This window comes from Mirounga angustirostris, unplaced genomic scaffold (assembly GCF_029215605.1).
Source record: "Mirounga angustirostris isolate CCGP_5_RB_7025 unplaced genomic scaffold, mMirAng1.0.hap1 SCAF_1, whole genome shotgun sequence".
Lineage (NCBI taxonomy): Eukaryota > Metazoa > Chordata > Mammalia > Carnivora > Phocidae > Mirounga > Mirounga angustirostris.
Genome location: NW_026991709.1, coordinates 198,689,677 through 198,715,655, shown reverse-complemented (window position 1 = coordinate 198,715,655; position 25,979 = coordinate 198,689,677). Strand labels below are relative to the sequence as shown.

At 59.9% G+C, this 25,979-nt stretch overlaps 3 protein-coding genes across 10 annotated transcripts in view; all 3 read right to left on the bottom strand.

The window, feature by feature from the left end:
- Nucleotides 1–8,417, bottom strand: part of PFKFB4 (6-phosphofructo-2-kinase/fructose-2,6-biphosphatase 4) — a 35,107-nt gene extending 26,690 nt beyond the window's left edge. The window contains exon 1 of one of the 4 annotated variants that reach the window (XM_045862488.3): nt 8,311–8,417. In XM_045862488.3, the coding sequence (XP_045718444.1) occupies nt 8,311–8,374 (64 nt within the window). In that variant the 5' untranslated portion in view covers nt 8,375–8,417. Of the gene's footprint in view, nt 1–15; nt 43–4,621; nt 4,809–8,310 lie in introns of those variants that run through there. The other 3 variants (XM_045862487.3, XM_064596539.1, XM_045862489.3) reach the window with 3 other exon arrangements.
- Nucleotides 8,418–9,655: 1,238 nt separating this feature from the next.
- Nucleotides 9,656–10,726, bottom strand: UCN2 (urocortin 2). Its single transcript, XM_045863813.3, has one exon. It carries the CDS (start codon nt 10,242–10,244, stop codon nt 9,906–9,908), a length of 339 nt encoding a protein of 112 aa, XP_045719769.1. The 5' UTR covers nt 10,245–10,726; the 3' UTR covers nt 9,656–9,905.
- Nucleotides 10,727–11,477: 751 nt separating this feature from the next.
- Nucleotides 11,478–25,979, bottom strand: part of COL7A1 (collagen type VII alpha 1 chain) — a 31,591-nt gene continuing 17,089 nt past the window's right edge. The window contains exons 63-119 of one of the 5 annotated variants that reach the window (XM_045862485.2): nt 25,904–25,939; nt 25,467–25,529; nt 25,188–25,232; nt 24,455–24,490; nt 24,346–24,381; nt 24,141–24,236; nt 23,999–24,034; nt 23,876–23,911; nt 23,721–23,768; nt 23,383–23,418; nt 23,128–23,250; nt 22,845–23,045; nt 22,717–22,752; nt 22,575–22,628; nt 22,323–22,391; nt 22,202–22,246; nt 22,019–22,081; nt 21,843–21,887; nt 21,471–21,506; nt 21,304–21,339; nt 21,118–21,162; nt 20,867–20,899; nt 20,725–20,787; nt 20,599–20,634; nt 20,439–20,519; nt 20,239–20,307; nt 20,077–20,112; nt 19,959–20,000; nt 19,570–19,614; nt 19,437–19,481; nt 18,711–18,746; nt 18,568–18,627; nt 18,323–18,430; nt 18,063–18,134; nt 17,884–17,919; nt 17,622–17,690; nt 17,480–17,524; nt 17,218–17,253; nt 17,070–17,105; nt 16,934–16,990; nt 16,713–16,784; nt 16,153–16,224; nt 15,908–15,943; nt 15,513–15,593; nt 15,199–15,252; nt 15,071–15,124; nt 14,936–14,998; nt 14,422–14,484; nt 14,202–14,318; nt 13,940–14,017; nt 13,789–13,842; nt 13,568–13,616; nt 12,998–13,030; nt 12,763–12,849; nt 12,451–12,540; nt 12,146–12,343; nt 11,478–11,812 (exon numbers count right to left, since the gene is read on the bottom strand). In XM_045862485.2, coding sequence (XP_045718441.1) covers nt 11,796–11,812; nt 12,146–12,343; nt 12,451–12,540; nt 12,763–12,849; nt 12,998–13,030; nt 13,568–13,616; nt 13,789–13,842; nt 13,940–14,017; nt 14,202–14,318; nt 14,422–14,484; nt 14,936–14,998; nt 15,071–15,124; nt 15,199–15,252; nt 15,513–15,593; nt 15,908–15,943; nt 16,153–16,224; nt 16,713–16,784; nt 16,934–16,990; nt 17,070–17,105; nt 17,218–17,253; nt 17,480–17,524; nt 17,622–17,690; nt 17,884–17,919; nt 18,063–18,134; nt 18,323–18,430; nt 18,568–18,627; nt 18,711–18,746; nt 19,437–19,481; nt 19,570–19,614; nt 19,959–20,000; nt 20,077–20,112; nt 20,239–20,307; nt 20,439–20,519; nt 20,599–20,634; nt 20,725–20,787; nt 20,867–20,899; nt 21,118–21,162; nt 21,304–21,339; nt 21,471–21,506; nt 21,843–21,887; nt 22,019–22,081; nt 22,202–22,246; nt 22,323–22,391; nt 22,575–22,628; nt 22,717–22,752; nt 22,845–23,045; nt 23,128–23,250; nt 23,383–23,418; nt 23,721–23,768; nt 23,876–23,911; nt 23,999–24,034; nt 24,141–24,236; nt 24,346–24,381; nt 24,455–24,490; nt 25,188–25,232; nt 25,467–25,529; nt 25,904–25,939 — 3,444 coding nt within the window. In that variant the 3' untranslated portion in view covers nt 11,478–11,795. The remainder of the gene's footprint in view (nt 11,813–12,145; nt 12,344–12,450; nt 12,541–12,762; nt 12,850–12,997; nt 13,031–13,567; nt 13,617–13,788; nt 13,843–13,939; nt 14,018–14,201; nt 14,319–14,421; nt 14,485–14,935; nt 14,999–15,070; nt 15,125–15,198; nt 15,253–15,512; nt 15,594–15,907; nt 15,944–16,152; nt 16,225–16,712; nt 16,785–16,933; nt 16,991–17,069; nt 17,106–17,217; nt 17,254–17,479; nt 17,525–17,621; nt 17,691–17,883; nt 17,920–18,062; nt 18,135–18,322; nt 18,431–18,567; nt 18,628–18,710; nt 18,747–19,436; nt 19,482–19,569; nt 19,615–19,958; nt 20,001–20,076; nt 20,113–20,238; nt 20,308–20,438; nt 20,520–20,598; nt 20,635–20,724; nt 20,788–20,866; nt 20,900–21,117; nt 21,163–21,303; nt 21,340–21,470; nt 21,507–21,842; nt 21,888–22,018; nt 22,082–22,201; nt 22,247–22,322; nt 22,392–22,574; nt 22,629–22,716; nt 22,753–22,844; nt 23,046–23,127; nt 23,251–23,382; nt 23,419–23,720; nt 23,769–23,875; nt 23,912–23,998; nt 24,035–24,140; nt 24,237–24,345; nt 24,382–24,454; nt 24,491–25,187; nt 25,233–25,466; nt 25,530–25,903; nt 25,940–25,979) is intronic. The other 4 variants (XM_064596518.1, XM_064596503.1, XM_064596523.1 and 1 more) reach the window with 4 other exon arrangements.

Below are 25,979 nucleotides of genomic sequence, written 5' to 3'. Positions count from 1 at the left end.
GTCTGCCCCCTGCACCTGATCACTTGGAGCGAAGGCAGCCCTGCAGTGTCTGAGCCGTTCCGGATCATGTGGTCTGGCACAGAGTTGGTGCTCAAAAATTATGGGGGGGCGGGGCTGGCATGTCGAAATCCCCCAGGGTGAGTGCCACAAGGGGCTGAGACCAGAGACCCAGACCAATGTCCACAAGGACTGTCCCTCAGACGGCCCACCTGCCACCATCCCACGTGCCGCCAGGTCAGTGCGCCAGCCAGAGAAGTTGCCGAGGCCAGAGGCGGGGACAGGTCTGGACACAGCATCCCCAAACCCTGGCCCACTGGGACAGACACCAAGACAGCAAAACTACCGGCCTCACGTGACCCAGCTCCGCTTTCAGTGTGGCCTCACTGCAGAAACCTTAGAAAGCTTCCCTTCCACCGTCCCCAGCACCTGGGCCATGTGAAACTATAGCAGACAGACAGGCGGCTCATGTGGGGACCTGTCACTGCCCCTCTTTGCCCCCAGGGCTCTGCAAGTGCCTTCTCCTGGTAGCCTTCTTGGACAGCCTGCTGGGCCCTTCCCCTCAGCTTGTCTCCCTCATCGGAGCTGGAGCACAGAGGCCCCAGGGGCAGCCCTGCCTGGGGCTCAGGAGTCAGGTCTGGGTTCCTCTCTTGACTCTGACCATGACTGGCAACTCTGAGCCTTGGTGTCCTCGCCTGTCAAATGGGATGATAAATGCTCGGTGAGGCCTAGCACTATCTCCAGGTAAAAGCCAGGGGCATGCCTGGGAAGCTGTGCCCCCTGCCCGGCCCTGAGGACGCAGGTGCACCTCAGCACCCACTGCCCTTGGGACTTGGGGTGCAGAGGCACTTGTCCGTCTCCAGGCAGGCCCGCAGAGAAGTAAAGGGCCCTGCTTGCCAGTGGGGGCTCCATCGCTCCTGTACCTGACCTTTGGGCAAATGTGACCCAAACTGTGAGCCTCAGGGGAGGGAAGGAGAGGATCCCACGGAACACAGGCCAACAATGAGCAAGAGTGAACTTGCAGAAAAACCCCAGCATTGGCGAAGGTGAGAGAAAAGCAAGTTAAGCAAGGCCCTGCATCCTGAGAGCCAGTGACACTGAGGCGTGTGCTGTTTGCACAACTGCTGGTCAGGGCTCTCAGGCAACCAAAGGGCCGTGAACCAGCTAGTAAGCACGGTGGAAGCCCGCACACCCCGCCTGCTCCCCTCCGTCCCACTGCTCCCTGAAGGGCTCTCCCACAACCTCAGGAGTGGGGTTCTGCATCCCCTCTTCACATCTCCTACCTTCCCAGAGATAGCCCTGGCCTTCTCCCCCAGTGTGTGGTGACAGGATCCCCTCCCTGGCCCCATGCATGGCCACGGGAGGCAGGCAGGGTGGTCAACCAGGGCTGAGTGCAAAACAAGAGCAATAAAATTACCTATCAACTCTTTTCCTCAAGATAAGCTCCCAAGGAAATGACCCAAAGAAAGCTCAAAGTACAAGTGTATCTGCAATAGCTCTGCTTACAACAGCAAAACGTAAGCAAGCTAGCAGAAGAGGAATTACAAACTGAGGCCCACAAGAGGGAACACACTACAAGGCCTGAACAGAGAGAGCATATGTACCAGGGGAGCTGGGGGTGCAGTCGGAGCTGCAGCTCTGGGCTCTCGAGAGCCTCGGGACTGAGCAATTTCACAGCAGAATCTGAGGCTTATGTGCAGAAGGAGATTTGCAGACATGTCCATTCAACTTACCTCACTGGTTCCTTTTCCTATAAATTTGCTTAGGGCCGCAAGAGCCCTAGGAATCAAGAGGCCTGGGACAAGCCTGGTGCTACCCCGTGATGACTTTCTGGTGGGCCACCTCAGGGGCAGCCACAAGTCCTGGAGAAGGTTCCAGAACTGCACCTGCTCCCACTTCCTTGGGGCCAGGCTGGGGAAGGGAGAACTCTTTAAAAGAAAGCAACCTGGCGGGGCGCCTGGGTGGCTCAGTCAGTTAAGCGTCTGCCTTCGGCTCAGGTCATGATCCCAGGGTCCTGGGATTGAGCCCCGCATCGGGTTCCCTGCTCAATGGGGAGCCTGCTTCTCCCTCTGCCTCTGCCTGCAGCTCTCTCTGCTTGTGCTCTCTCTCTGACAAATAAATAAATAAAAAACATTAAAAAAAAAAAAAAGAAAGCAACCTGGCATCACTGTCCTGTTCAGAGGGGACAGAAAGTCACCTCTCCTATTGTCCTGTGCACATTCCAGTTGTGTCCCTAGCCAAGAAGTTCTTGCTACCCTTTTGCTAATAAAGGCTATCACCAGCACTGTCCTCTCTGGCATGCTCCGAGTCCTTTCTTCAGCCCCTGCCTGACCTGCCCCCAGAGCTCCTCCAGGGCTGGCTGAGGGGTAAATGATGAAGAAGGTAAAGCTTCCAGGCCTCATGCGTAGCTCTGAGTTTCACCAAAGGAAGAAGAATTGCTCATGGAGAGCAGGGGTGGAGGAGGCAGAGCCAAGCAGCCCCTGGGGCCCTCAGGTGCCAGGGACTAGACGCCAAAGACAACCCACGACACAGCACAGACCAACCATGGGCTCCATACCTTCTTCTCTACAAAGCCCGTGATCAGGTCAGCTTCCACCTATCCCCCACCCTCAGGTCCTCATCTGTCCTTATGGTCTTCCACCAAGTTATAAATCTACCATACAGGGGGTAAAATGCTACATGAACACAGGCTCTGGAGACTGGGGGTGCTGCCCAGACAGGTTCCATGTTCACTCATGGCTTATTCCCTGCTGTGAACTCGGGGACCCTTGCCTGGGGCCCAAACCCCCATACAATCTGCAGGTCTCATCTTTGGTTTCTTGGGTGCCTCCTGCTCCAGGAAGCCCTCCTGTGTTGGGACAGTCCAGAGTCTCACCTACTGTACCACCCTGAGACAGTGCCACACAGAAGGCCCTCTGCTCAGGCCAGAGGCATATTTTCACCGCATCCTTGGTGCTTGGAGAAACACAGGCCCCTCCCCACTGGGCCTCGCATCTTTGCCATCTGGAATGGGGGTTGGCTCAGAGCTGCTGCTTCATTTCCTGACTCTGAGGTACTGAGAAGCAAAGAAGGGTGGTGAAAAAATGACAGCACCAGCTGCCACCACTTATCAAGCATCTCCTCGAAAAGAGGCTCACAGCAGCTCCTGGGAGCAGGGATGATGACTGTCTCCACCCCACAGATGAGGAACCCATGGCGTAGTGGGTCAGCTCCTTGCCCAAGGTCACACAACTGAGCCATGATGCGTCTTGAGTGTTCCTGCCTTCAAAGCACAGGTTCTGACTTCTTCCCCTTTATGTAATAACAGCGGCCACCCCCTCGTTAGGACAACACAGACTGGCTAGAAGCACCAGAGCAATGGGCCTTGGCCTCGGTCCCTCCAGAAAAGTCTGGAAGGAGGGCTGGCTAGGCGGTCGCCATTGCCTCTCAAGACTGCGTATTGACTGGAAAGCCATGGCCCCGGGTCTAAGCCTGATCACCGCCTCAGCATCCTACCCGGAACTACATCATGGTCAGAGCCATGACCCACCAGAATGCCCGGTCAAAACCATGGCTATCCCCTACCAGGACCCAGTGTGGTAAGAGATACACACAGCCCACCCACAGGACTTACATCTTGGTCAAAGCCAGGGCCCCAAGGCTGGCCTCAAGGCAAAACAAGAATGGAGCACTCTCCCCTCCCTTATCATGCCCAAGCAGAGGTCAAGGAGTACAGGGAGACCCGAGCACATTACACAATCTCCTGATCTCCATTTCTATATCTGTACCACAAGTTGGACTAGATGTTCTCTGAGGTCCTTGCCAACTTGCAAATTCATTATAATGTTTCAGCTATTCCTAAAACAAACAAACAAAAAAAAAACCTTTGTTTTTCTTGGCAATAAGTGATTGCAGACTCATTTAAGAACAAGCAGCAAATCAAGTAAAGTGGATTAAACACCGGGATCCCAGGAAAGGCGAGCCCCTTAACAATTCCTTAACAATTCCATGAATTTCAGCATGTCTCCTGGATGTTTCCCCCTCCAACTTTACCATTCACCCACGACCCCACCTGGATGCATATACCCCCACGGACACAAAGACAGGTCCATATGGGACAGTGTTCTCACCTTCTCCATCCTCAACACAACTGCACTTCCCTGAAATTCCTCCCAAAGCTCGGTTTTAGCCCCAGAGGTGGGTAGTTAAGGCCAAGGGGACTGGCCCACCTTTGGGCCTCTGAAAGTTCTAGGCTCAGAAAGGTCAAGCGATTTCCATAAGGCCAACACAGCTCAGACCCGGCCCACGCTCTCTGGCCTGAAGTGAATGGCAGCAGGAGGCTCCGAATCCTCCCCTGGCCTGACCTGGTGGGTACAGACTCGGGTGAGAGGGGGCCGACGCCTCCCGGAGGTGATGGTAGCCAGACCTAGCCCCTAGCGAGGGGCGACAGGGCCACGTACCTGTCTCCGCCCCCTGCTCTGCCACACCTGTGCCCGGCCCTCGACCTGTTCCTGCTCCCCTACCACCAGTCACGGCAGCCTCACCTGTCCCCCACCTGGTTCCTGGCCCCCTTTCCGTGCGAGACCACTGCCCAGGCCGCCCTATCCACCCATCCCCGTGCACCACCCTCCCCTTCTCCACGGACCCCGCCTCACCACGGCGCTGGCAGGCGTGCAGAGCGGGCCTCCCATTGCTGTACGGCATCCAGATCTTCTTCAGGGGGTTCTGGGTCAATTCCCGTGGGGACGCCATACCCGGGACGTGATGAGTCGGACTGCTCGGCTTCCGACCCGGCAGCCAGGCCACCTCGGGCCACTCGAGGCCCCGCCCCTCGGCCCCGCCCCTCCTTGAGCCTCGGCCAGTCCGACTCCCCGCAGGCCCCGCCCCAGAACGAGTAGGCCCTACCCCGACTGAAGAGGGCCCGGCCTCCGACCACGCATGCCCAACTTGCCTGCCAGCCGGTTTTGGACCCAGCAGGCCCGCCCTTCACGCCGGGATCGGGGACGCGCACGCCCAACTCCCCACAGGTTCAAGGCCTGGATAATAGTGCGGACCCTGCCGGGGATGCACGAGCCTGGCACGCCCAACGGGACCGCGCAGATTTGCATCGGCCTCATCCACCGCTTCGCTTTGCACAGCCTTGCCCCCAGGGTACCCGGGTTCCGCTCCTTGCTACCGCTGATCTCAGGGCCCCCGGGAGGGAGGGATCTGCAGGCCAAGGAGCTCCGCCTGCTTGACCCGCAGGTCTCAGTTGGTCAGGACCAGTCTGGTGGCCCCTGCGTTATGCCAGTTGTCAACCGCTGCGCCCCCCAGCCGTGTGTCCCGACCCTCTCTCGAGCCCCAGGATTCTTCCTCGCCCACTGGAGTGACCGGCGCAACCACGCTGGAAAAATCTTTTACCTCACGGACAGGGACATCTCAAAATTGTTTCCTCTCTTTACCTTGGCCGCTCGGGAACTCAGGCGAAACTCCGGCCCACCTGGAGCACGTGAGCAGAACCTTTTAACCAAGGTCCCTGGGGACTCACTGAGCCCTGGCAGTATCTAACTTCTTCTAGGATTTCATTTTTACCAATTAAATTGTAAATTGTAAATTTGCATATATTAAAAATGATCCTCCATCTCATCATCAGGAAAATAGAATGCAGGCATCATCAACCTTACAGGATTCTGGTATAGATTAAATGTGTCAGTGTCTGAGAAATCCATTCTAAAGCACATTAGTGATATCGTTTGTATTACTTATCTCCCTCCTGTCTCTAAGAATGCAGTGGAAGCAAAGGGCAGGGGAGAAATCCAGAAGTTCAGGAACCCTGGGTCGTTCTTTGTCTCCTCAGGCCAGCTTCTCCAAGTTCTGTATACTTTCTGTCCTGGGGCCCCCCCACCGACACTGCTCAAACTTGGGCCACACTGCCCCCTAGCGATGTCCTCCACAAAACCCCCAGACAGGATCATGACATCCTCAGGTTCTCTGCCCAAAGTGTGTCCAGCCAGGATAACAAGGTTCTGCCCAGCACACCACAGGTGCTGCAGCCCCCTCCCTCTGACCTCCCTGCCACACACTTGTCTCCACCCAGCACTTCAGAGCCTGGCAAGGACCCTTAAGATAACTCTGATACAGATGTCTTGCCCCCGTCACAGGAGATGAAGGTTCAGGAGGTGAAAGCCCTCCTAGATCCTCCCTAAAACCAGCTCTAGCCGGCTACCCCAGGAGGAATGCCCTGCCCCAGACAGAGCTGAGCACTTCCTCCTTCATCCTTCCTCTGCAGTGTCCACCCCCCACCTCCCTCCACCTGATGCAGAAGCAGCTCTGTGCACACCCGTGGGCAGCTCTTGATGAGCAGGATACCGCTTGTGACAACCCGCCCGCTTTCCTACTTCTCCAAAGCCACTCATTCTGTTCCTGACACAGCCAGCCTTGCCATCTGTCTCCTAGCCATTGCCAAGGCCATCCCGGGGCCACCTTGACCTCAGAGACCTTGTCACCACCCGCCCACACCCTCTCCAACCCCCAGCACTTATTGCAAAAGCTACATGTTCTAGCATCCACAGTCACCCAGCACTTCCTCTGGCCTGCCCATTCTCTTCCTCAGCCCTCTTGGGACGTTAGTCAAAGGCTGGGGGTACAGGGTAGCCAGAGCAGGGCAGGATGCCAGGGCCATTTCGAGGGAACTGTCCCCACGCCCAGACAGTCTGAGCCTCGCTTCCTAGGAAGAGCTGTGGCTCTGTACCTCCCACCCTTCCCCAAACAGTCTGACCCTGGGCTGACCCAGACACACCTTCCCAAGTCCCCACACCAAGCGGGAGGCCACAGGTTACCAGCAGGAGGAGCCTGGGGCTCCTCCCCAAGGCCAGAGTCTACCTCTGCTCTAAGAACATTCTTCATCTCCCTGCCCATTTCTCGAGTAGGAAACTGAGGGAGGGGAGCAGGGCCCAGGGTCACAGAGTCAACCCAGAGTGCAGGATGGACTCAGATGAACTCCCAGCCCTTCAAAACCTCACCTCCCACATCTTCCATGTTACCACATTTCCCACCCCTACACCTAGGCTCTGGTTTGTTCCCTCCAATGCTCTCTTGCATCAGTAGATGCCCAACAGAACAGTCAGCCTTCATGGCTTTTCCCTCCTTGGGGCCATCCCAAAGTGATGGGGTGGAAAGTACTGGGATGTCAGCATGCACTGGTGTGTGGCTATGTTCTGCTCAGCCTCCCCGCTCCTCTATGAACCTGCCTGGCCTGGCCCAGGTTGGATCCAGTGGTGCCCTCTGCACCGACCACTGGACCTCTCTCCAGTGTCCCTGGCTACAAGCTATAGGGTGGCTGAAGTCCTAGCTCTCAGTTCTCAGTGCTCAAACTCTTCCCCATCCCTGTATCTGCTGGTCAGACCTGGCCAGACTTTGCAGCATAAAGGCCCAGGCCTTTGGGTCAGCGAATGCCACACAGACCCACATGCCCACATGCCCACGCATGGAAGCGTGCACACAGAGCCCCACGTTCATGCATACTAGCAACCCAGGCCTGCCCAGAGACAGGCAGGCTGCCGGGGGTCCGCTGCTCTCTACTGCCTCCCTTCCCCTTTATTTCCCTCCTCCTCTCCCCTCTGCTGCCACTGGGAGGTTCAGGGAGTTCCCAGGGCCACTTCAAGCCAAGGATCATCCCCGGTATCTCGCTGGACCCAGAGCTCACAGAAGGTGTGAGGTTCCAGCTTGGGGGTATGGAGCCATATGACTGAGCAGCCTGTGAACTGTGGTCTGCACTTGCTGATTCCAGCCTGGCATAGGGCACACAGTAGGTGCTCAAAGTGACTCAGGGCCAGCCAAGGCACACAGTTAGGGCTCAGAGAGGTTCATGACCAGGACAGAGCACACAGTAGGTGCTTAGAGCAGCCCAGGACCCACGCAAGGCACACAGTAGGTGCCCTAGAAATGCTGGTTTAAGGGCGAAAGCCACTTCATACGAAAAATTTTCCAAATGAGCCCCTGGGCCTCCCCAAAATGATGTGTGACCCCTGAGGGGGGACCTGGACAAACATGACCCCCTTGGAGACCAGCAAAGGGCAGAACAGGAGGGCCTCAGGCAGCTCCAGCTGGCTGTCCCTCTCTCTGGGCTGGAGGAAGAAGCTATTTATAGTTCCCCTTGGCCCAGCCCCCCCACTCCCCTGCAAGGCGACAGTGTTCCCCCTCCTCCTTGCCACTGACAGGCTGATGCCCCCTCAGAGCACCCCTACACTTAGAGAGACCCCCCAACACCCTCGCACCTCTTCCAGCACCACCCCCACTGTGCTCTGGTCGTTCCCCCAGCCTCCCCCCCACCCTCTCCCCGCCGCCCATGCCTACCCCGCCTGCTGCTCCCTGACCCGGGGTCCGTCAGGGCGCTGCCTCCCTCCTCGCCTCTGTCCATTCTGCAAGCGAAGTGGCCCGGGCAGCCGCCCCCTGCAGCCTGGAGCCGGGCAGCCCCGCCCTCTGGGTGCGGGAGGGAGCTGCGGTGTGCCCCGTGTGGCCCCGCCTTCCCAGCCCCGCCCTGGGCCCGCCCCCCAGGGCTGCTCACAACTTGAGAGATCAGCAGTGCCCCCACCCCAGGCAGCCCTACTCCCGCCCCCGTGTGGCCTCCCTCTCTGGCCAGAGCAGTCCATACTGCCCAGGGTCTGCCCTTGGCTCCAGCCAGAGCCATCCACACTACCTAGAGTTTCTGCCCCATATGCGGGCAAGCCTGTCCACACCGTTCAGAAGGTCAGTCCCATCTCCAGCCCGGCCATGGAGCTGGCCATGTGAGATTAGGGAAAACCTATTCCTTCCACACCGAGGGACCAGGTTGGTGAAATGGTGCAGGGGTGCGTGTGGGGGGGAGTGGGCGGAGGGGCAGCATAGCCAGCTATGACTCAGCCCTGGGTGCCCATGACTGTGACCCTCGTTCATCCCATTCTCCAGGCACTACATTTCTGGAGCTCTCTCCTGCGTGCCAGAACCTTCATGTACACTGTCACTTGGTGTTCGCAAGAAGCCTGGTGGCATCACTGCTCTACAGAGGAGGAAACTGAGGCTTGGAAAGATGAGCACGTTTGCTCCGGACAGTTGGATGAAGGAGGGGCAGAGCTGGGCTGGAGCCCCAGCAGCCCGAGCCACGCGTGTCCAAGGGCCACGGCTGGGTGTGCAGGCGTGTGGGTAGGACAGTGCCTGGCTGTGCATTGAGCATGCTTCATGCTGGTTTGGGGGACAAGCCCCTGTTCCACGCAGCCCCCTCACCTGCCCTCACCTTGCCCACCCACAGTCACAGCTATCAGATACGCAGAGACGCAGCCGCCCATGCACGCGTATGCCTGCCACAAGGCAAGGCTGCCACAGCCACAGACTTGCCACATCCGGCCACCCATGCCTGGAGATGCCCCTGACGGCCCCTTCATCGGAGGTGGGTGCTGCCTCGGGGAGCACAAAACATGTGTGTGACCCTCAGCCTGCACTTCCCTGTGTGGTGACCCATGGGGGGCAGGGCAGACCTGCGGGTCTGGTCTTAGGCAGACTCGTCTCAGATAACATGTCGGGCTCCTGTGCCGAAGTTCCTAAAAGTGGAGCAAGAGTAACCACATTGAGTGTCTGGATGCTCTTTGACCTTGGGGCACCCAGACATGGCGAGACTCCACACAGTAGTGACATTCCACGGTAGCGTCCAAGCTGTCCAGACATATTGGAAGTCTGCGGGGCTCCAGGCGTGGCAAGACTCCGTTTGGCAGCCCCCCAGTCTGGCAACGTCCAGGCTATCCAGACACACCGTGGCTCTGAGAGGCACTCAGCTGTGATATGACACCATCTGGCAGTGACCCCACAGGGTGGTGGCCAGGCGCACCATGCCCAGATGTAGCCCGTCCTGCTCTGCCACCGCCTTCCAGGTCTCCTGATCCGGGGTGGTCCCATCATTGTGACCCCCACCCTCCGGCTCAGCGGCGGCCAACGTGCGCCAGGATGCGAGCGTTGGTGGCGGCCTGCTCCCTCGCAGCTCTGGCCCGGGCTTGCTCCAGTAAGATCCGCAGGAGGCCAATGGGGACATCCAGCGAGAGGATGATGCAGGGGCCCGGGCGGGGGCCGGGGCTGGGGTGGCCCCAAGCAGTGGACGGGCCTGTGGTGCTGGCTGAGGTGCTGTCCGAGGCCACGGAGCGGGGAGTGGCCTGGGGAGGGTTCTGAGGGAGGAGCTGGGAAACTGGGAGAGGGGTCGCAGGGACAAGCAGGGCCCTGCCCAATGTCAGGACCATTAGCACCAGCAGAGCCCACCTGGTCATCGTGGTGGTCAGGCTGCAAGGAGAAAAGAGGCTCAGGGCAGGGGCTCTGGGCAGCCATGGTGCATGGACAGAGACAGATGGGGAAAGCAGACAGACAGACAGGGAGACTGAGGGAAAGAGACAGAGAGAGATTAGAGAGGCCAGGCAAGGGATGGAGAGAGATAGAAGAGACAGAGATGAAAGGACAAGACAGCCAGAGTGAGACTGAGAAAATCAAGACAGAGCTAGACAGATCAGGGGCCAGGGAGATAAAGAGAGCACAGCTAGATCTAGATGTAGAGATAGAGATACACTTGGGGAGGGGAAGGAGAAGAGGGAGAAAGAGGAGAGAGAGGAGGCAAACCAAAAGAGAGGGAGCCTGGAAGAAAAAGAGGCTGGAACCACCCCAGACACAGACAACATGATAAAGATAGGGATGCAAAGGGGCGCCTGGGTGGCTCAGTCAGTTAAGTGTCTGCCTTCGGCTCAGGTCATGATCCCAGGGTCCTGGGATCGAGTCCCATATCAGGCTCCCTGCTCAGCAGGGAGTCTGCTTCTCCCTCCACCTTTGCCCCACCCCGTGCTCATGCATGCACTCTCTCTCTCTCAAATAAATAAGTAAAATCTTAAAAAAAAAAAAAAATAGGGATGCAAAGACACAGAGAGAACACGGAGGGACAAAAGGGGAGCCTGAGTTCTGAGGGAGCTTGCAACAGATCGAGGACAAGAAAGAGCAGGAATGGGGTCCTCAAGGTGGAGAAGCAGCCAGAGACTCCAAGGCCCCCTCAGGTCCAGAGACCTCCACCAAACCAAATCCCAGATCCACTCAGCCCCCAAGGCCCTGCCCACCCCACCCAGAGCCACCTCAGTCCTACCAGCGGCAGCCTCCTCTGGGGCCAGGTGGGGCCGCCGGCGCTGCCCGTGGCTGGGGCCAGGCAGCGCAGTGCTGTGGTCCGGCTCTCTGCTCCCTTCACGGCCCATTTCTCTCTCTCAGCCCCCTGAGGTAGGAGCTGGGGCGTGGCCCCTGGCATGAAGCAGCTTCCCCCCTCTGACTCATCCCCTCCTGGGGAGCAGTGAGGACATGTCCTCAGCCCCCACTTGGTCTACTCCTTTTGGGGGACAAGTTGAGGACTGAGGGTCACAGGACAGTGACCAGGGCCAGATAGAGGGACTCTGCAGAATAGCACTGACCTCCCAGGGAAAACCTAACCCCCTGCCACCCCCATCTCCCCAAACAGTCACAACAGGGGCCTTTTAAAACAGCAGCTTTAATGCTCCCTCCAGAATCAGCACCATGTCATCACAGGCTTGGGTCAAGGGGCAGGTCAGATGCAGTCACATCTGCTCCCTGCCCACAGCCGCCCCCGCACTGAGTCATCTGCTGGGGAAGCAGGAGCCACAGTGGGGGTTTGTCCACAGGGGGGAAGGCTAGACCCACGGGACCAAGTCACTGAAATAATGGACACGCTCATGCACGCTCCCATGCGCACAGGCCTCTAGCACCAAGGGGAGGGACAGCAGGACTCCTCCAGGGGACGCTGAACTTCAGCTGGCCAGCTGGTCATCTGGGCCTCAGCTTCGGGCAGCACCTGGGGGGCGCGGCAGACGGGGAGCTGTCTTCAGCCATCTGGCCTTCACCCAGCATGTGTGCCCAGAGAGGCACTGGGCAAAGGATCAGCGGGGCACTGGGGGCATGACAGGAGTGGGGCTCTGACCTCAGAGAGGGGATCCTCACTCAGGTCCTTGGAGGAGGGAGCATGGAAGGGACCCCCCAGCTAGGGTTCTCTGTTCAGTTCCTTGGTCTGGGGGTCTGTCCCAGGCCCCCAGTCTGAGGGGGCTCCTGACCCGGGCCCCCGACAAGGACCTGATCTGGGGAGGCTCGGTGTCTTGGCTCCTATTGGGGTGGAGGGGTAGGCCCATACCTGTTCCCTGGTTCTGGAGCATGCGGGGCAGGCAGCGGCGCTCACAGGCCTCACGGGTCCCAAAACGGTTGGCATTCCCTCCACAGCCACCATAGACAAAGGGGTGACAGGCCTCTGTGCCACCTGCCGCCGCCCGATGGTACCAGCGCAAGGTGTAGGCAGCGCAGGAGCCCTCGTCCAGTGGAAGCAAGCAGGGGTCTAGGGCCAGCGGGGGTCAGGAGGTCAGCAGGGGCGGTGGCCATCAGAGAGGGACTGGGGGCCTGCCGCCCCTCCCTGAACCCTTCTGGGCCCGCCCCCGCTCTCACCATCGCCATCCCGAGGAGCTTCAGGGTCTTGGTATTCCTCCATGGAGTACTCCGAGTATTCGTACTCGTCGTCCTCAGGGGGCACCTGGCCTGCACACAGGGTGGGGAGTACTGTGACACGGCCAGGCTGCTGCGGGGCCACGTCCATGCTGCCCAACCCTGGCCCTGGGGGGGCCTCCCACGCGTTCAGTGTCCGTGCCGTGCCCTGCGTGCTGCCCCTGTGCACGTGGCATTGCCCCGCACGCAGGAGCAACGCCTCATGGGTCTGCGCCCCACCGCATGGCCCCCCACCCCGGGCCCACCTGTCCTCACCTTCCTCCTCCGTGTGAGAAACCCGGAGCACAGGCACAGGGTGGAGCTGGGGGCCGGCAGTGTCTGCAGCATGACTGGGGAGGGGTCCTGGAGCAAGGGGTAGGGGCACAGGGCCTTGGGGCCATAATGGTGGCCACCCCAGCCACGCCCCGGCTGAGTGAGCCCAGGTGATGGGCACAGAAGGGCCTGGGATGAGGAAAGTTCCGGGAGCAGAAAATACCAGAAAATTACTCACGTGATCCAGATGCGATGAACTGGCTCTGGCAGGCTGGAGCGGGCAGAGAAGGGCAGGGAGAGAGACAAGGACAGAGAGCAAGAGACGAAGATGGAAAGCGGCAGGGGAAGAGACAGAGGGACACACACAGGGGGACACAGATGGACAGAGAAGGACCGCAGGAGAGATGGACAAGAGAGACCAACGGAGGGAAAGAATGGGTGGGAAGCAGAGAGAGAGGAAGGGAGAGAGACAGAGAGAGAGGGTCAGAAGTAGGTGGGCATGGAGAAGGTTCGGAAGCGGTCAGACAGAGGGACAGGAGGAGACACAGCTTCACTCTCTGATGCCCACCGGCCTGCTCCCACCTCCACCCTCCACACAGCCACACTGGGCTGCTAGGAACACTACGGGAAAGTCCTGTCAGCACATCTGTCCTGAAGCGCATGTATCCTCCTGCGTATCTATCCATCCCCGCCCATCTCCTTCACTGCTCGACCCCGTCAGGTCTGCGGACCCTGCCTGCCCCTGTCTAGGGGAGCCGGGGTGGAGTGGGAATGGGACCCAAGAGGCTCTGGGCTGGGCCGCACTCACCGCAATGCTGACTCATCTCCTGACGCACAAAGCCTCGAATGTCATCCTCCTGGGAGCACAAGACCACAAAGGATCATGAAGCACCCATGGATCACGGGAGAGACAAAAGGCATATGATGCAGGGCTCACGGAGGGACAGCACTGAGTCAGGGGCCCAGGCCCAGGCGGTGAGGGTCCTGGGTGTGGAAGGTGGGGCCCAGCCCACCCAGGCCCACACTTACTGTCAGTGCAGCTTCTCCCTTCTCCCCGCGGGGGCCGGCGGGCCCTGGTCGCCCCTACGCACAACGGATGGGACAGGGCTGTGACCCCCGATCTTAGGGACACTGGAGGTCACCCTGGTCTCCAACCCTATGCCCAGGAATCCCTACTCACCTGCTCTCCTCTCTCTCCAGGGGTCCCAGGGGCTCCAGGGGCACCCACCACTCTCTCTCCGGGGGGGCCCCGCTCACCCTAACAGATACAAGGACCCAGTGAGCAGTCAGAGGCAGTGGAGGTCGGAAGTCGGGAAAGTGGGAGATCGTAGGTTCAGAGACTGGGGCAGGGGCCTCGGGGACGGGTTGCAGGGTCAGAGGTCAGTGAGGTTGGAAGGGTCAGGGAGGTTCAGGGGTCAGGAGTCAGAGTCCGAGCTCTTTACCTTCTGGCCCTGAAGTCCTTCGGGGCCTTTGGGACCAACACTGCCAGGTGGCCCAGGGGGACCGCTAGAACCGTCACTGCCCCTGGGGCCTGGGAAGCCCCCAATTCCAGGGGGCCCCTGTGGAGAGACAGTCAGGGTCAGTGATCAAAGCCCCCAAAGATGGATGCACTTCCAGTAAGTATAATCTCCTTAGTTCACCATGACCTTGGTCTCAACTTACCCGCTCCCCTTTCTCGCCCTGGTCACCCTTGGACCCTGGCTGCCCATCAAAGCCTCTATCACCCTGGGAATGGAAAGAAGCATGAGAGACCGTCTGCGTCGGCCTCCTCAGCTCAATGGCCGCGAGCCCCTTGGCCCAACGGCCACAATCTTCCATGACCCAAGCACCTGTGACCCTACGATCCCAGGACCCTTGGTCTGCCGTGCTCCCCATGACCCCGACCTTACTGTCATACCCCTTGCCCTGATTCCACCTATTTCCTTTATACAGACACTCCAACCTCCCCCACTAACCCCTTAGCCCTGATGCACATCTCCCCACTTCACCTCTCATCCCTTAATCCTAAATCCCCACTGTGACCCCAACCCACCCTGAAACCTCAAGACCAACCTCACTCTACTCCGCAATGTCCCAACCCTCCATAACCCTGTTGAAATGACACCCCCATCACCCTACCATGATCTTCCCTGCCCCATTCTGCCCCCCTTATATCCACTGTTGAGAGACCCCATACCTTGGGACCGATCAGGCCCTCCTTCCCAGGGGCCCCCGCCTGGCCCGGCACCCCCGGCTCCCCCTGGAGAAGAGAAAACATGAGCTGGGCCCTGGCCCACCCATCCTCTCCCCATCCTGGGTACCCCACACTCACCATATCTCCCTTGCGTCCTGCCAGCCCAGGGCGGCCCAGGGGACCAGCTTCTCCCTGCAGTGATCAGGTGGAGGGGTCAAACGTAGGCCCAGGCCCCACAGCTGCCCATATCCCCGTCACCTCCGTACCTTATCTCCCTTCTCTCCGTCGAGGCCACAGGCTCCCTTTATCCCTCGCTCACCCTGCGGAGAAAAAGCAGATGGAAAAGTGACTTCCAGATACTTCACCCTATAACCCCTTGACCACGAAACCACTTTCCAAATTGGCCTCAGACACTCTAATCTCTGACCTTCCAACCCCTAACCCAATACCCCACATTCAACCCCAGATATCCCAACATCTGACCCCAGATACCTGACCTTCAACCCCAGATACCTTGCCCTCTAACATTAGGGCCCCCCACCTCCCGCCCAATGAGGAAAAAACTCCAGCCCCTTCCCACCTTGAGGCCCCGGGGACCCATGAAGCCAATATCTCCTTTGTCTCCTCGGACACCAGGGGCTCCATCCTTTCCTGGGGATCCCTGGTGGGGAAAGGGGTCAATATGAAGTCAAGGAGGTCAGGAGGGATCCAGGAGAATCACTCCGGATGAAAGGAACAGGGAACATCACAGGGTGAGAGTCACTATTGGAGGCCAGAACTGCTGGAAGGGCAGGGCTGTCCAGGGGCAGGGGACACCCTGTGGGTGGGATCATCACAGCAATTACTGTGAAGGTGGGGGCCCCGGGCAGCCTGAGAACACCATGAGAGCACCAGTCACTGAAAGGTCAAAGGCCACCACATGAGGACAGGGGCCCTGTGGGGCAGGGCATCTCTGTGGGAGCAGGGGCATCTTACCGGGTCACCTGGGATCCCTGCGGTGCCAGGCTCACCCTGTGGGAAGCACAGATGGGGGAGGGCAGCCCTTCAACGTGACTGTCCCCCATGCCACTCAGGGACTCCCAGGCCGCACACAGATCCCATGTAAACACACACGTGGCCAACAGGGAGGGAGGCTGGAAACCTTCCAATGTTCAGAGGACACCCACAAGACAGATGTTTGTGACGGGTGGGTCTGGGTCTGTGTCTGGGGTGGGGCTGACCTTGAGTCCTGTGAGTCCACGAGCTCCCAGCAATCCGGCTGAACCCTTGTCACCAGGCTCTCCTTTGGTGCCCTGTGGGTGTGACCCGGAGAGGGACACAATCAGGACTAGACCGGGCTGGAGGCTTGGAGTGAGACTGGAACCTGCCAGGTGAGGAGAGCCAGCCAATGCTGCTCCCACCCACTGCCCCCAGCGGGGCTCATTTCTCACCCCAGGCTCTCAGATCCCTGCCCCTCCCTCCTACCATGGGGCCCCTACACCTACCTGGAGCACCCCCGATACCTGAAAAGCCCCTTGTCTGTTCCCAGAGGGCCTCTCCTGGAGCTACATTCCACAGAGCTCCTTGGTGACCTCACATGGAGGTACTCGAGACCTCCAGGGAGCCCCCATCCTCTCAGCCATCCCACAGAGTTACTACAGTCCACTGAACCCTTCCCCTCTGACCCCCCAAAAGCCCCCCATCCTCCCCTCCTATCCTCACAGACCCTCAGTAGAGCCCCCACAGCCCACAGAAACCCTCTCCCAACCCCACACAGAGTACCCCACCCTCTTCCCTGTACCTTCTCTCCAGGGTTCCCATTGTCTCCACGAGGTCCTTTGTCACCATCTATGCCCGGAGGCCCTCGTTCGCCCTGGGCCAGGGGTCAGAAGTCAGGGTCAGGGGCTGGAGGGCCCTCACCCCATCTGAGTTTGAGCTCTCAGATCCCCTGGCCCAACCCCCAGAGGAGCCCCTCCCACATCCAAGAGAGACCCAGGCTGTACATGGGCCAGAACTACTCACCATGTCCCCTTTGGCACCCCGTGGCCCTGGAGGCCCCACAGCCATGGCTGCATCACCCTGAGTGGACAGGGGGCAGTCAGAGGAGTCAGGAGCACCCTTAGTCCATGCCTCTGCCCTCTCCCATGCCCACACTCACCTTGTCACCCTTTAGCCCTGAGGCTCCAGCGTCACCCTGTTGGGTGGAAGAGTGTGAATCTCTCCAAACCGGAGGAGTTCCAATCCTGAATTACAAGATCTAGCCCCAACCCTGCCCACCCCGGGGATCTTTTCCCCCATGTCCTTACCTTCTCCCCACGCTCACCCCGGCTGCCTGGGGGCCCCTATATGAGAAGACAACAACAGTAAGCTAAGGGAATTTGGGGGCATTAGTGGGGAGACTGCTCAGGGGGCAGGGGAGGACTAAGGAGTCCCAGGGGAATAGGAGAGATGAAGGACCAGAGAGTACATAAGAAGAACCAGGGGGCTACAGAGAGTGTCCCAAGGGCACAGAGGGCACAGGCAGGGGACTGAAGCCACACCGCTGGCACTTTCCCCAAGGGGACCCACCATGAGTCCTCGGGGTCCCTCCTGGCCAGGACGGCCATCTTCACCCTGCATGTTGACATTAAGTTCATTGACTCAGAAGCTGGAAATCAGAGGTGAGAGCTGTGCTAAAGGGGGCTGTGGCCGCAGAGCAGGACATACATACCCGGACACCTGGCTCCCCACGCTCCCCACGCTCGCCGCGGGCCCCGGGCAGACCTGCTCCAGGGTCTCCCTGGAGATCAACAGGATACCGGGGATATGCAAAAGGAATCAGTGGGGGACAGAGTGGGACAGACAGGGTGATGGGGGTCAGTGGAGGCGGGAGGGGGTGATGGGAATCAGTTGAGGCCAGAGGGGGTGACAGGGGGGTCAGTGGAGGTGGGGGGTGACATATACAGGAGAGCCAGCAGCCTTGTCCCATCTACCTTGTCTCCTTTGAGTCCAGAGGCTCCGGGAGCTCCCTGCGGACAGAGTAAGGTGAGGGTCCCGTGCCCCTCAAAGGCACACACACATACCCAAGCACACAGTGTGTCCCAGTCCCCACGTGGACAGACTCCAACACATGGGAATCAGATACCTGGGACACTGGGGCACTTCTACTCACCGTTGACCCTGGTGGTCCAGGTGGCCCCAAGGGACCTGGGGCACCCTCTCTCCCTGGGAGACCTGCCAGACCCTACCGGAATAACGCAGCGAAAGAGGCAGAGGGTGACTTGGGGACCTTCCTCCTCCTTGGCCCCTCCAAGACTGGGAGCCCCCGAGGCAGGGCCTGGGCCCCCTTCTCCTCCTCACCTGCTCACCCACTACCAGACTCAGAGGTCCTGAAGTCACCAAGTCCCCACATGCTGTTCCCAGCATGCTTACCCGCTCTCCACTGGGGCCTGGCTGACCCATCTCTCCTCGAGGGCCTGTCTGACCAGGGAATCCGACAACACCAGGAGCACCAGGGGGGCCAGGGGGGCCCACATCTCCCTGGAACAGAGATAGCAAAGGGAGGAATGGTCCCAATGGGACTCCTTCCCAGAACTAGCCCCCGACTGCCCTCTTCTTCATCCTTCCAGGGACCTCCCTGCCCACTGCCCACCACCAGTGACAGGGCATCGACTTACCTTCAGACCTAGAGGACCAGCTGGCCCAGGGGGGCCCTGGACCCCAACTCCTGGGTCACCCTTCAAGGGAAAGAGGGGTCAGGTCAGGCCCAGGGAATCTCAGGAACATGACCTCCAGCAGAGACACTTTAGGGTATACATACCTTATTACCCTTGAGTCCAGGAGCCCCTTTTTGACCCTAAAAGACCAAAGTAAACAGTACTTGAGGGGAGGAACATGAACCCAGAGCTGAGGTATGGCCCAAGAGTATTCCCAGGGCCACTGAGATGTGCTCATGGAGATGTGGGACTCAGACATGTACACAGGACTGACTCACAGGAGCTCAGAGGCAACGATGGACTCGTGAGGGCAAAGACAGAGGGAAGCTCAGATATGAGCACAGATACGGGTGAGTTTGGGCATGACTACGGACACGTAGTGTCACACAGGAACACAGGCTCAGGGACCTCAGATGTGAGCACAGGCTCACGGGAGATCCCAGGAGCACGCCAGTGCAGGAACTCAGAGCCACCCCAGCTGAGGGAGCTGAGACCCGGACTCAGAGGGGGCAGGGGATCCGGGAAGCATAAGCAGGTGAGCAAGAGAAGCCCCCAGGAACTGTGCTGTGTCCTGAGACCGGGGGCAACGGACAGGAACCACACATGTGTGCTTAGACACACTGAGGAGCTGGAGACCAGGAACAGGCACCAGGAAGCAAAGACGCCTCCCGCCTCCCCCGGGGAGCATGGAAGCCAAGAGGCTTGGTCCCTGTGTGCGCCCAGGAGCAGGATCCTGAATGCTGGAAGGTGCATAGGCCCGGGAATGGTGCCTCGGGTCCACAACTGCACTTCTCCTCCCAAGCTCAGACTTGCCCAGACCCCAGACTCACATCTTCCCCAGGGTCTCCAGGCTCCCCGGCACGGCCAGCTTCACCCTGCACAGAAAGGGCGGTAAGGGGGTCTAGCCACCCAACCTGGCCCCCTCGACCCAGCGCTCTGGCCCTTGGGCTGGGCCCACCTCACCTTCTCACCCCGAGGCCCTGGCAGTCCTCGGTCACCTTTGGCCCCCTGTAGAGGCAGGGGACAGGAAGCAACATGGGCATTAGGGTCAATGAAAAAGGATACTCAAGGAAGGAGGCATGAGGCCCGCGGTCAAACATGACACATATTATGGAAGCCGAGGGTCACATGTTATAGAAGCTGAGCATCACGTATTATGGAAGCCGAGCGTCACATATTATGGAAGCCGAGGGTCACATATTATGGAAGCCGAGGGTCACGTATTATGGAAGCCGAGCGTCACGTATTATGGAAGCCCAGGGTCACGTATTATGGAAGCCGAGGGTCCCGTATTATGGAAGCCAAGCATCACGAGGATGGGTGATGGGTGCTGTCGGAGGCTCCACACTCACCGGCTCTCCCAGCAGGTCTCCCACGAGGCCTCCAGGCGCTCCCTGATGTGGGACAAGGGTCAGTGGGATGCCTTGGCCTCCAGCACTTGGCCCCTCCCCCCAGGCCTCCAGCACTCACCTTCTCTCCCTTTGCTCCAGGGGGCCCGACCACAGCCTGTGGGGAATGCCCAGTGAGCTACCTCGCCTCCTGCCTTCTCCCCAGCCCCACCCCGCCATCCCGGATGGGAGGCCGGCACTAGACACGGTGAGGCACGGAGGGTCAGGGTTAGGTCAGGATCACCTGTCCAGGAGCCCCCATGGGTCCAGGCTCTCCTTTAGGTCCAACAGGGCCGGGCACACCTGGTGACCCCTGCGACAGAGCAGTGTGAAGAACTCAGAGCCTGCCCACCGCCCCGGCCCTGCTGCCCTGCTCCCCTCACCCTCCGGGCACAGGACCAGGCCCCGTCCCAGGCCCGAAGCAAGCTGCCCCCAAACACACACCGGCACGCCAGGAGCTCCTCTGTCTCCATCTTTTCCACCAGCACCATCACGACCTGGGGCTCCCGGCTTTCCCGTCTCCCCCTGAGAGGCAGGGGCTCTGTTAAGGGCCTGCCCATGGACTCCTGACTCCTGGAGCCCAGCCTCAATCCCCAGGACTCACCACTTGTCCAGGCAAACCTGGCGCCCCCTGAGGACCCTGAGGGAGACAAGTCAGGTATGAGGGGGACATAGGACAACATGGGACCCAGAGGGCAGGACAAGGTGTCCCTGCAGGGACCTCACTCACCACCAAGCCTGAAGGGCCAGGAGGGCCGGGAAGTCCCACAGCTCCAGTGGGTCCAGGCAGACCCTGGGAGAAGAGAGAGTTCAGGGCAGGGCCAACCGCACCTGGCTCCCTGTGGCTCTCACTCATGAGCTGGGCCACTCACCCGTCCCGGTGGTCCTGTCTCTCCAGGCTCCCCCTGCGGAAAACCCAGAGACTGCATCACCCACAGAAGGACAAGAGGCTCCTCAGCCCCTGTCCATAAGCAAAGGGCCCAGGGATGAGACACTGGGGTGCTCAGCCCCAATGCAGGGTGATGGCATCCCAGGGGGTTGGCAGATGTTAACCTGGTGTGGACCTGACTCCAATGAGACTCCTCTTCCTTTCAGCCACACACCCACACACACCCATACTCACCTTCAGGCCAGAAGGACCCTGGGGTCCTGCGGGGCCAGCAAGACCCTAGAAAAAAGTAATAAGAGCAGGGGACAGGGGTCAGAGTTTTCAGCCCAGGCTCAGGGATTCATGCAAACAAGCCTTGGCTCCTTAGTGGGGATCAATGCCCAGCCCACCTCCACCAGACTGTAAGCTCCCGTGACTCACCGGGGCACCGGGTGGCCCAGGGTCTCCATGGCCACCCTGTTGGAGAGAGAAAGAGTCTGATGAGGGGGAGCCAGTGCCACCCCCGCCAGGGAAACTCAGGGAGGACTGCCCCCTGTAGGATGGGGTTGGACGGGGGCAGGAGCGGGGGATGATTCTAGGATACTCACCACTGGGCCAGGGGTCCCCCTCGGACCTTGCAAACCCTGGATAGAGAAGGGGGCTGCTGAGCCTCAATCTGGGCCTCACTTGGGCCTGTTCCCACCCTCTGGAGGCCTTTGTCTAGGGATCCCACTTGTAGGCCGCCCCCCCCCCACCCCCCCGCCCAGGCATAGATCACCCCGCACCCAGGGCTCGCCCCTCAGGGATAATACATCCTGGCCTATATGCGCACACACGCACACGCACACGCACACAGATCGGGCATCTGCACTCACACCTGGGCTCTCAGGCACAACACCCCTGTCACCAGAGCAGCCCGCACACGGCAGAGAGCGGCTGTCCCTGGGAGCCCGGGCCACGCCATGCCTGCCACCACCTACCGGCTTCCCTTCGGGTCCAGCCACACCACGCTCTCCTGGTAGGCCCTGGAGAGAACAGATTTAAGGCCATGCTGTCCCTCCCCGAGACACTCCCAGGCAGTGCAGACTCCAGTCCAGACCACACTGTAAGAGCCCGGGGCTGGGAGGCGGGGGTGCGCATTGTGGTGCAGACTCACTGGGCTGCCGTCGAGACCCCTCTGTCCGGGTTCTCCCCGGTCTCCCTTGAGGCCTGGCACACCCTGCAAGCAGAAGGGCATGCCCTGAGCCCCCAGTCACTGCCATGTGCCCACATACAACCATCCCTCATGGGCTCCCATAAAGGAGGGGGAAGCACGGTGCAGGGAGTGGGGGGGCCTCACCCTGTCTCCCTTGGGGCCTTGGTCGCCGTCACTGCCTGGCTCCCCCTGTAGGGATGACATGTCAAGCCGGGCCCTGGTGCCAGGGCAGGAGGTGGCCCCCTAACTGATCCCACACACCGACCTTTGCGCCCTTGAATCCAGGGGGTCCTTGCACTCCAGAGAGCCCAGGATCTGGCTCTTCCACAGCCACCTACACATACAAGGTCACAGGGGAGAGAGGTGTCTGTCACAGAGGCACGGAAGGGTCCTCCTCACTCACAAGATCCCACAGGAGTTTGGGTCAGAGACACCACATAGAGTTTCTGGGGCCTGAGTTAATGGTGGCCTCCTAGTATCAAGAATCACAGGCCTGGGGCAGGACTGCGCTGATCACCTTGCGACCGGGGGGTCCGGGAGGTCCAGGGAGGCCAGGAGGGCCGTCTCTTCCCTGCAGAGAAGAAGGAAATGGCAGGGCTGCCCCAGCATGGCGCCCAGGCAGTCCCACCCCAGAAGGACTACACCCCCCCCCAGCTCACCTGTTCTCCGCGTTCTCCTTTCTCTCCCCGTTCTCCCTGAGATGCAAATAGCAGGATGGGGGCCATGTCCAGGGGGTCCAGCTCCTCCTGGGCCCGCAACCCCAGCCCTCCTGGCTAGCCCCACTCACCCTCTCTCCTGGCCTTCCTGCCTCCCCCGTGCCCCCAGCCCGGCCTGGGAGCCCAGGAATGCCAGGCTTTCCAGGCTCCCCAGCAAGGCCAGGAGGTCCAGGGGGCCCCCTCTCTCCCAGGGCCAGGCCTGGTGGCCCCTGAGGGCCAGGGTCGCCACGATCTCCCTTCAGCCCGCGTTCTCCAGAAAAGCCGATGGGGCCCTGGAGGAACAGAAGAGTGAATGTGGCTAGCTGCACAATGATGCTGTCCCCAGGGCGCCCCCACCGGGCCGCAGACACACACCTCCTTCCCCGGGGGGCCCCGCTCGCCTGGCTCCCCCTTAGGGCCACGGCGCCGGTCGGGCATGGGCAGGAAGCTGCCGGAACTCTCATCCCAGGTCTCCACGATCTCCCGCAGGGCGGACGTCTGAGCGATAGAGAGGGGTTGGGGAACCAGAGCCTGTCCCTGCAGCCACCCAGGCCCCCACCCGGCCATGTGGGCACCACTAGCCCCACGGGGCTCCCATCTGCTCCCACTCCCAGCCCCCAAACAACCTACCTTGATGCCAATAGTTTCCAGCAACCGCTCCACATTCTGGGGACAAAAGCTGGGGTAAGGGGCGGCCCTCAGAGAAGCCTCCATACCCTCTTCCCCAGGCCTCTGGCCCACAGGACCCTTTAGCACTGGTTGAGGAGGCCTGAGGCCCTGGAAGCCCCTCCCTGGTGTGTCCCCATTGCCCAGCTCCCCGAATGTCAGCTGTGGGAATCCCAGGAGGGCAGGGGACTTGAGCACATGGGACAGAACCCGTGCGGCTTCATGGCAAGGGGGAGGGGAAAGAGATGGCTCCCTCAGGCCTGTGGATGAGAGTCAAGGACCGGGTCCTGAGCTTCACTCACCCCAACACTCCCAGGATCTCCTCTCAGGCCGCGCTCTCCAGGGAGGCCCTGGAGACACCAAGAGACAAGCTGCTGGGTCCAGTTTCTGGGGGGAGTGGGTGTGCAGAGGTGGGAGCTACGGCCACCTGGGCACATGAAAAAGGTGGGGACCTCACCTGTTCCCCTTTGGGTCCAGTCTCCCCACGATCACCCTGAGAACAAAGAATGATCAGGTGGGAGAAATGCCCCAACCCTGCTCAGCCCTCACCACACCCCCGACCCACCATGTGCACACTCACCTTGGGGCCTGTGTTTCCTGGAACCCCAGGAAAACCCTGAGATAGGACAGAACACAAAGCAGTCACACAGAATCATGGCACCCCAGAAACATAATGGCCCCTGTTGCTCCCAAGTCCTAGAACTCCCCTCCTGGATACTCACCTGGCCAGAGGGGCCCACCTGCCCCGGGAGGCCTGGGGGGCCCTGGAGTCCAGGGCTACCAGGAGCTCCACGCTCACCCTTGGGACCATCGTGACCCTGTGGAGGATGCAGCCAGGATCAGGACCCTGAGACCCCGGAAAAGAGTGGAGCCGTATCCCGCAGAGTCGGGGTCAGGGGTCAGATTGCAGAGGACTCCAGCACTTACTTCTCTCCCAGGGGCGCCCGAATCTCCCTTCTCTCCCTAAGGAAGACAAGGGCACTTTAGACAGGGCCCTAATCTGAGGCCGGAGCAGACTCCAAGTGAGGGGCCTTACCTTCCTTCCATCTTCTCCAGGGTCCCCGGGTTCTCCCTGTGGGCAGAAGATTCACGTCAGCCCCAAGATTCACAGACTGTCTCAGTCTGTCTGCACATCTTCAACCACATCTACATATGGCCACATACATGTATACACAGTATGGATGTGAGTGTGTGTGCCCCTGGTACCTTGAGAATCATCTGTATGTCTCGGGATCCGCCTGCAAGTCTTGCATGTATTATCTCAATATGTGTGGCCCTCTGTGTATGAATGACTGTGGACATAACTGCATGTGTCACACTCCAGAGCCTTGGACATGTGTCTCACCATACTTCAACACAAGTCCACCTGTGGCCCGGCTTCCACATGCGTCTTATTAGCACGTATCTGGGCTGGGTGGAGGTATCTGCGTGTCAACATGTCTCCAAGTTTCCCTGAATGGGGCCTCACATCAGTACGGCTGCACCTCTCCATCTGTGTCTGTGGCTCTCCGCCCGCGCCCTTGGCTGTGCATGATCTCGGCAGCTGTCAGTCCATCTGGGCACCGGGCAGCGCGGCTGCACGGCGCATGGTCTGCAAGGCTGCGTGCGTGTGCACGTGGATGTGTGTGTAGGTCCGGGCTAGGTACGTGGGTGTGGATACAGCCCAGCAGGGGTCTGCATGTGTGGCCCGTGTGTATCTGCACATCTGGGCTGTGTGCACGTGCCTGCGTTTCTCAGCACGTGTCCCTGTGTCTGCTCTGGACACTCACGTTTTTCCCATTCAGGCCAGGCTTCCCATCGTCTCCCGGCCTTCCCTGTGGGAAGAGATCATTGATCGGGAGTCAGGGCCCAGGTGAGGGCAGTAAGGCGGCAAAAGGGTACCGTGAGGGGCGCCTGCCTGGCTGGCTCAGGTGGTAGAGTGTGCGACTCTTGAACTCAGGATCATGCGTTCGAGCCCCACATTGGGTGTAGAGATTACTTAGATTACTCAAATAAGTAAGTAAATAAACTTAAAAAAAAAAAAAGGTATCATGAAAGCTCAGTCTCACCTGGGCTCCAGGGGGGCCAGGCGGGCCAGGGGGGCCATGTTCTCCTCGGAGGCCCGGAAGCCCCTGCAAAAAGTCTTTGCTAGGATTGAGAGAGCCCCTGAGAGAGCTCCCGACGCACACCTGTGGACTGGAGAGGACCCCACTAAGATCCTCCTTGAGGGTAGAGACCCCTAAAATTTGGAGGTTTCATTGAGGTCCCCTGCTAAAACTCCCCAGGGAAGAACCTCCAGGACTTGGGGGACCTACTAAGGCCCCCAAGGCAGAGAAGGTCAGAAAGCTGGACCCTGCTAAAGCCTGCCTGCCAGGGACTGAGAGCGTCCCAAGCCCTGGGCTGGACCAACTCCCCCTGTTCCCACTGATGCCGTGGTGTGGCGACCTGGCTGCAGTTCATGCTGGACCCCTGAGCCACCCTGAGCCTAACATCTCCCCTCACTTACGTCTCTCCCTGGGTCTCCAGCTTTGCCTGTAGCACCCTGAGGAGAGACTCAGAGTCAGGGAGTCTGCAGTGATCAT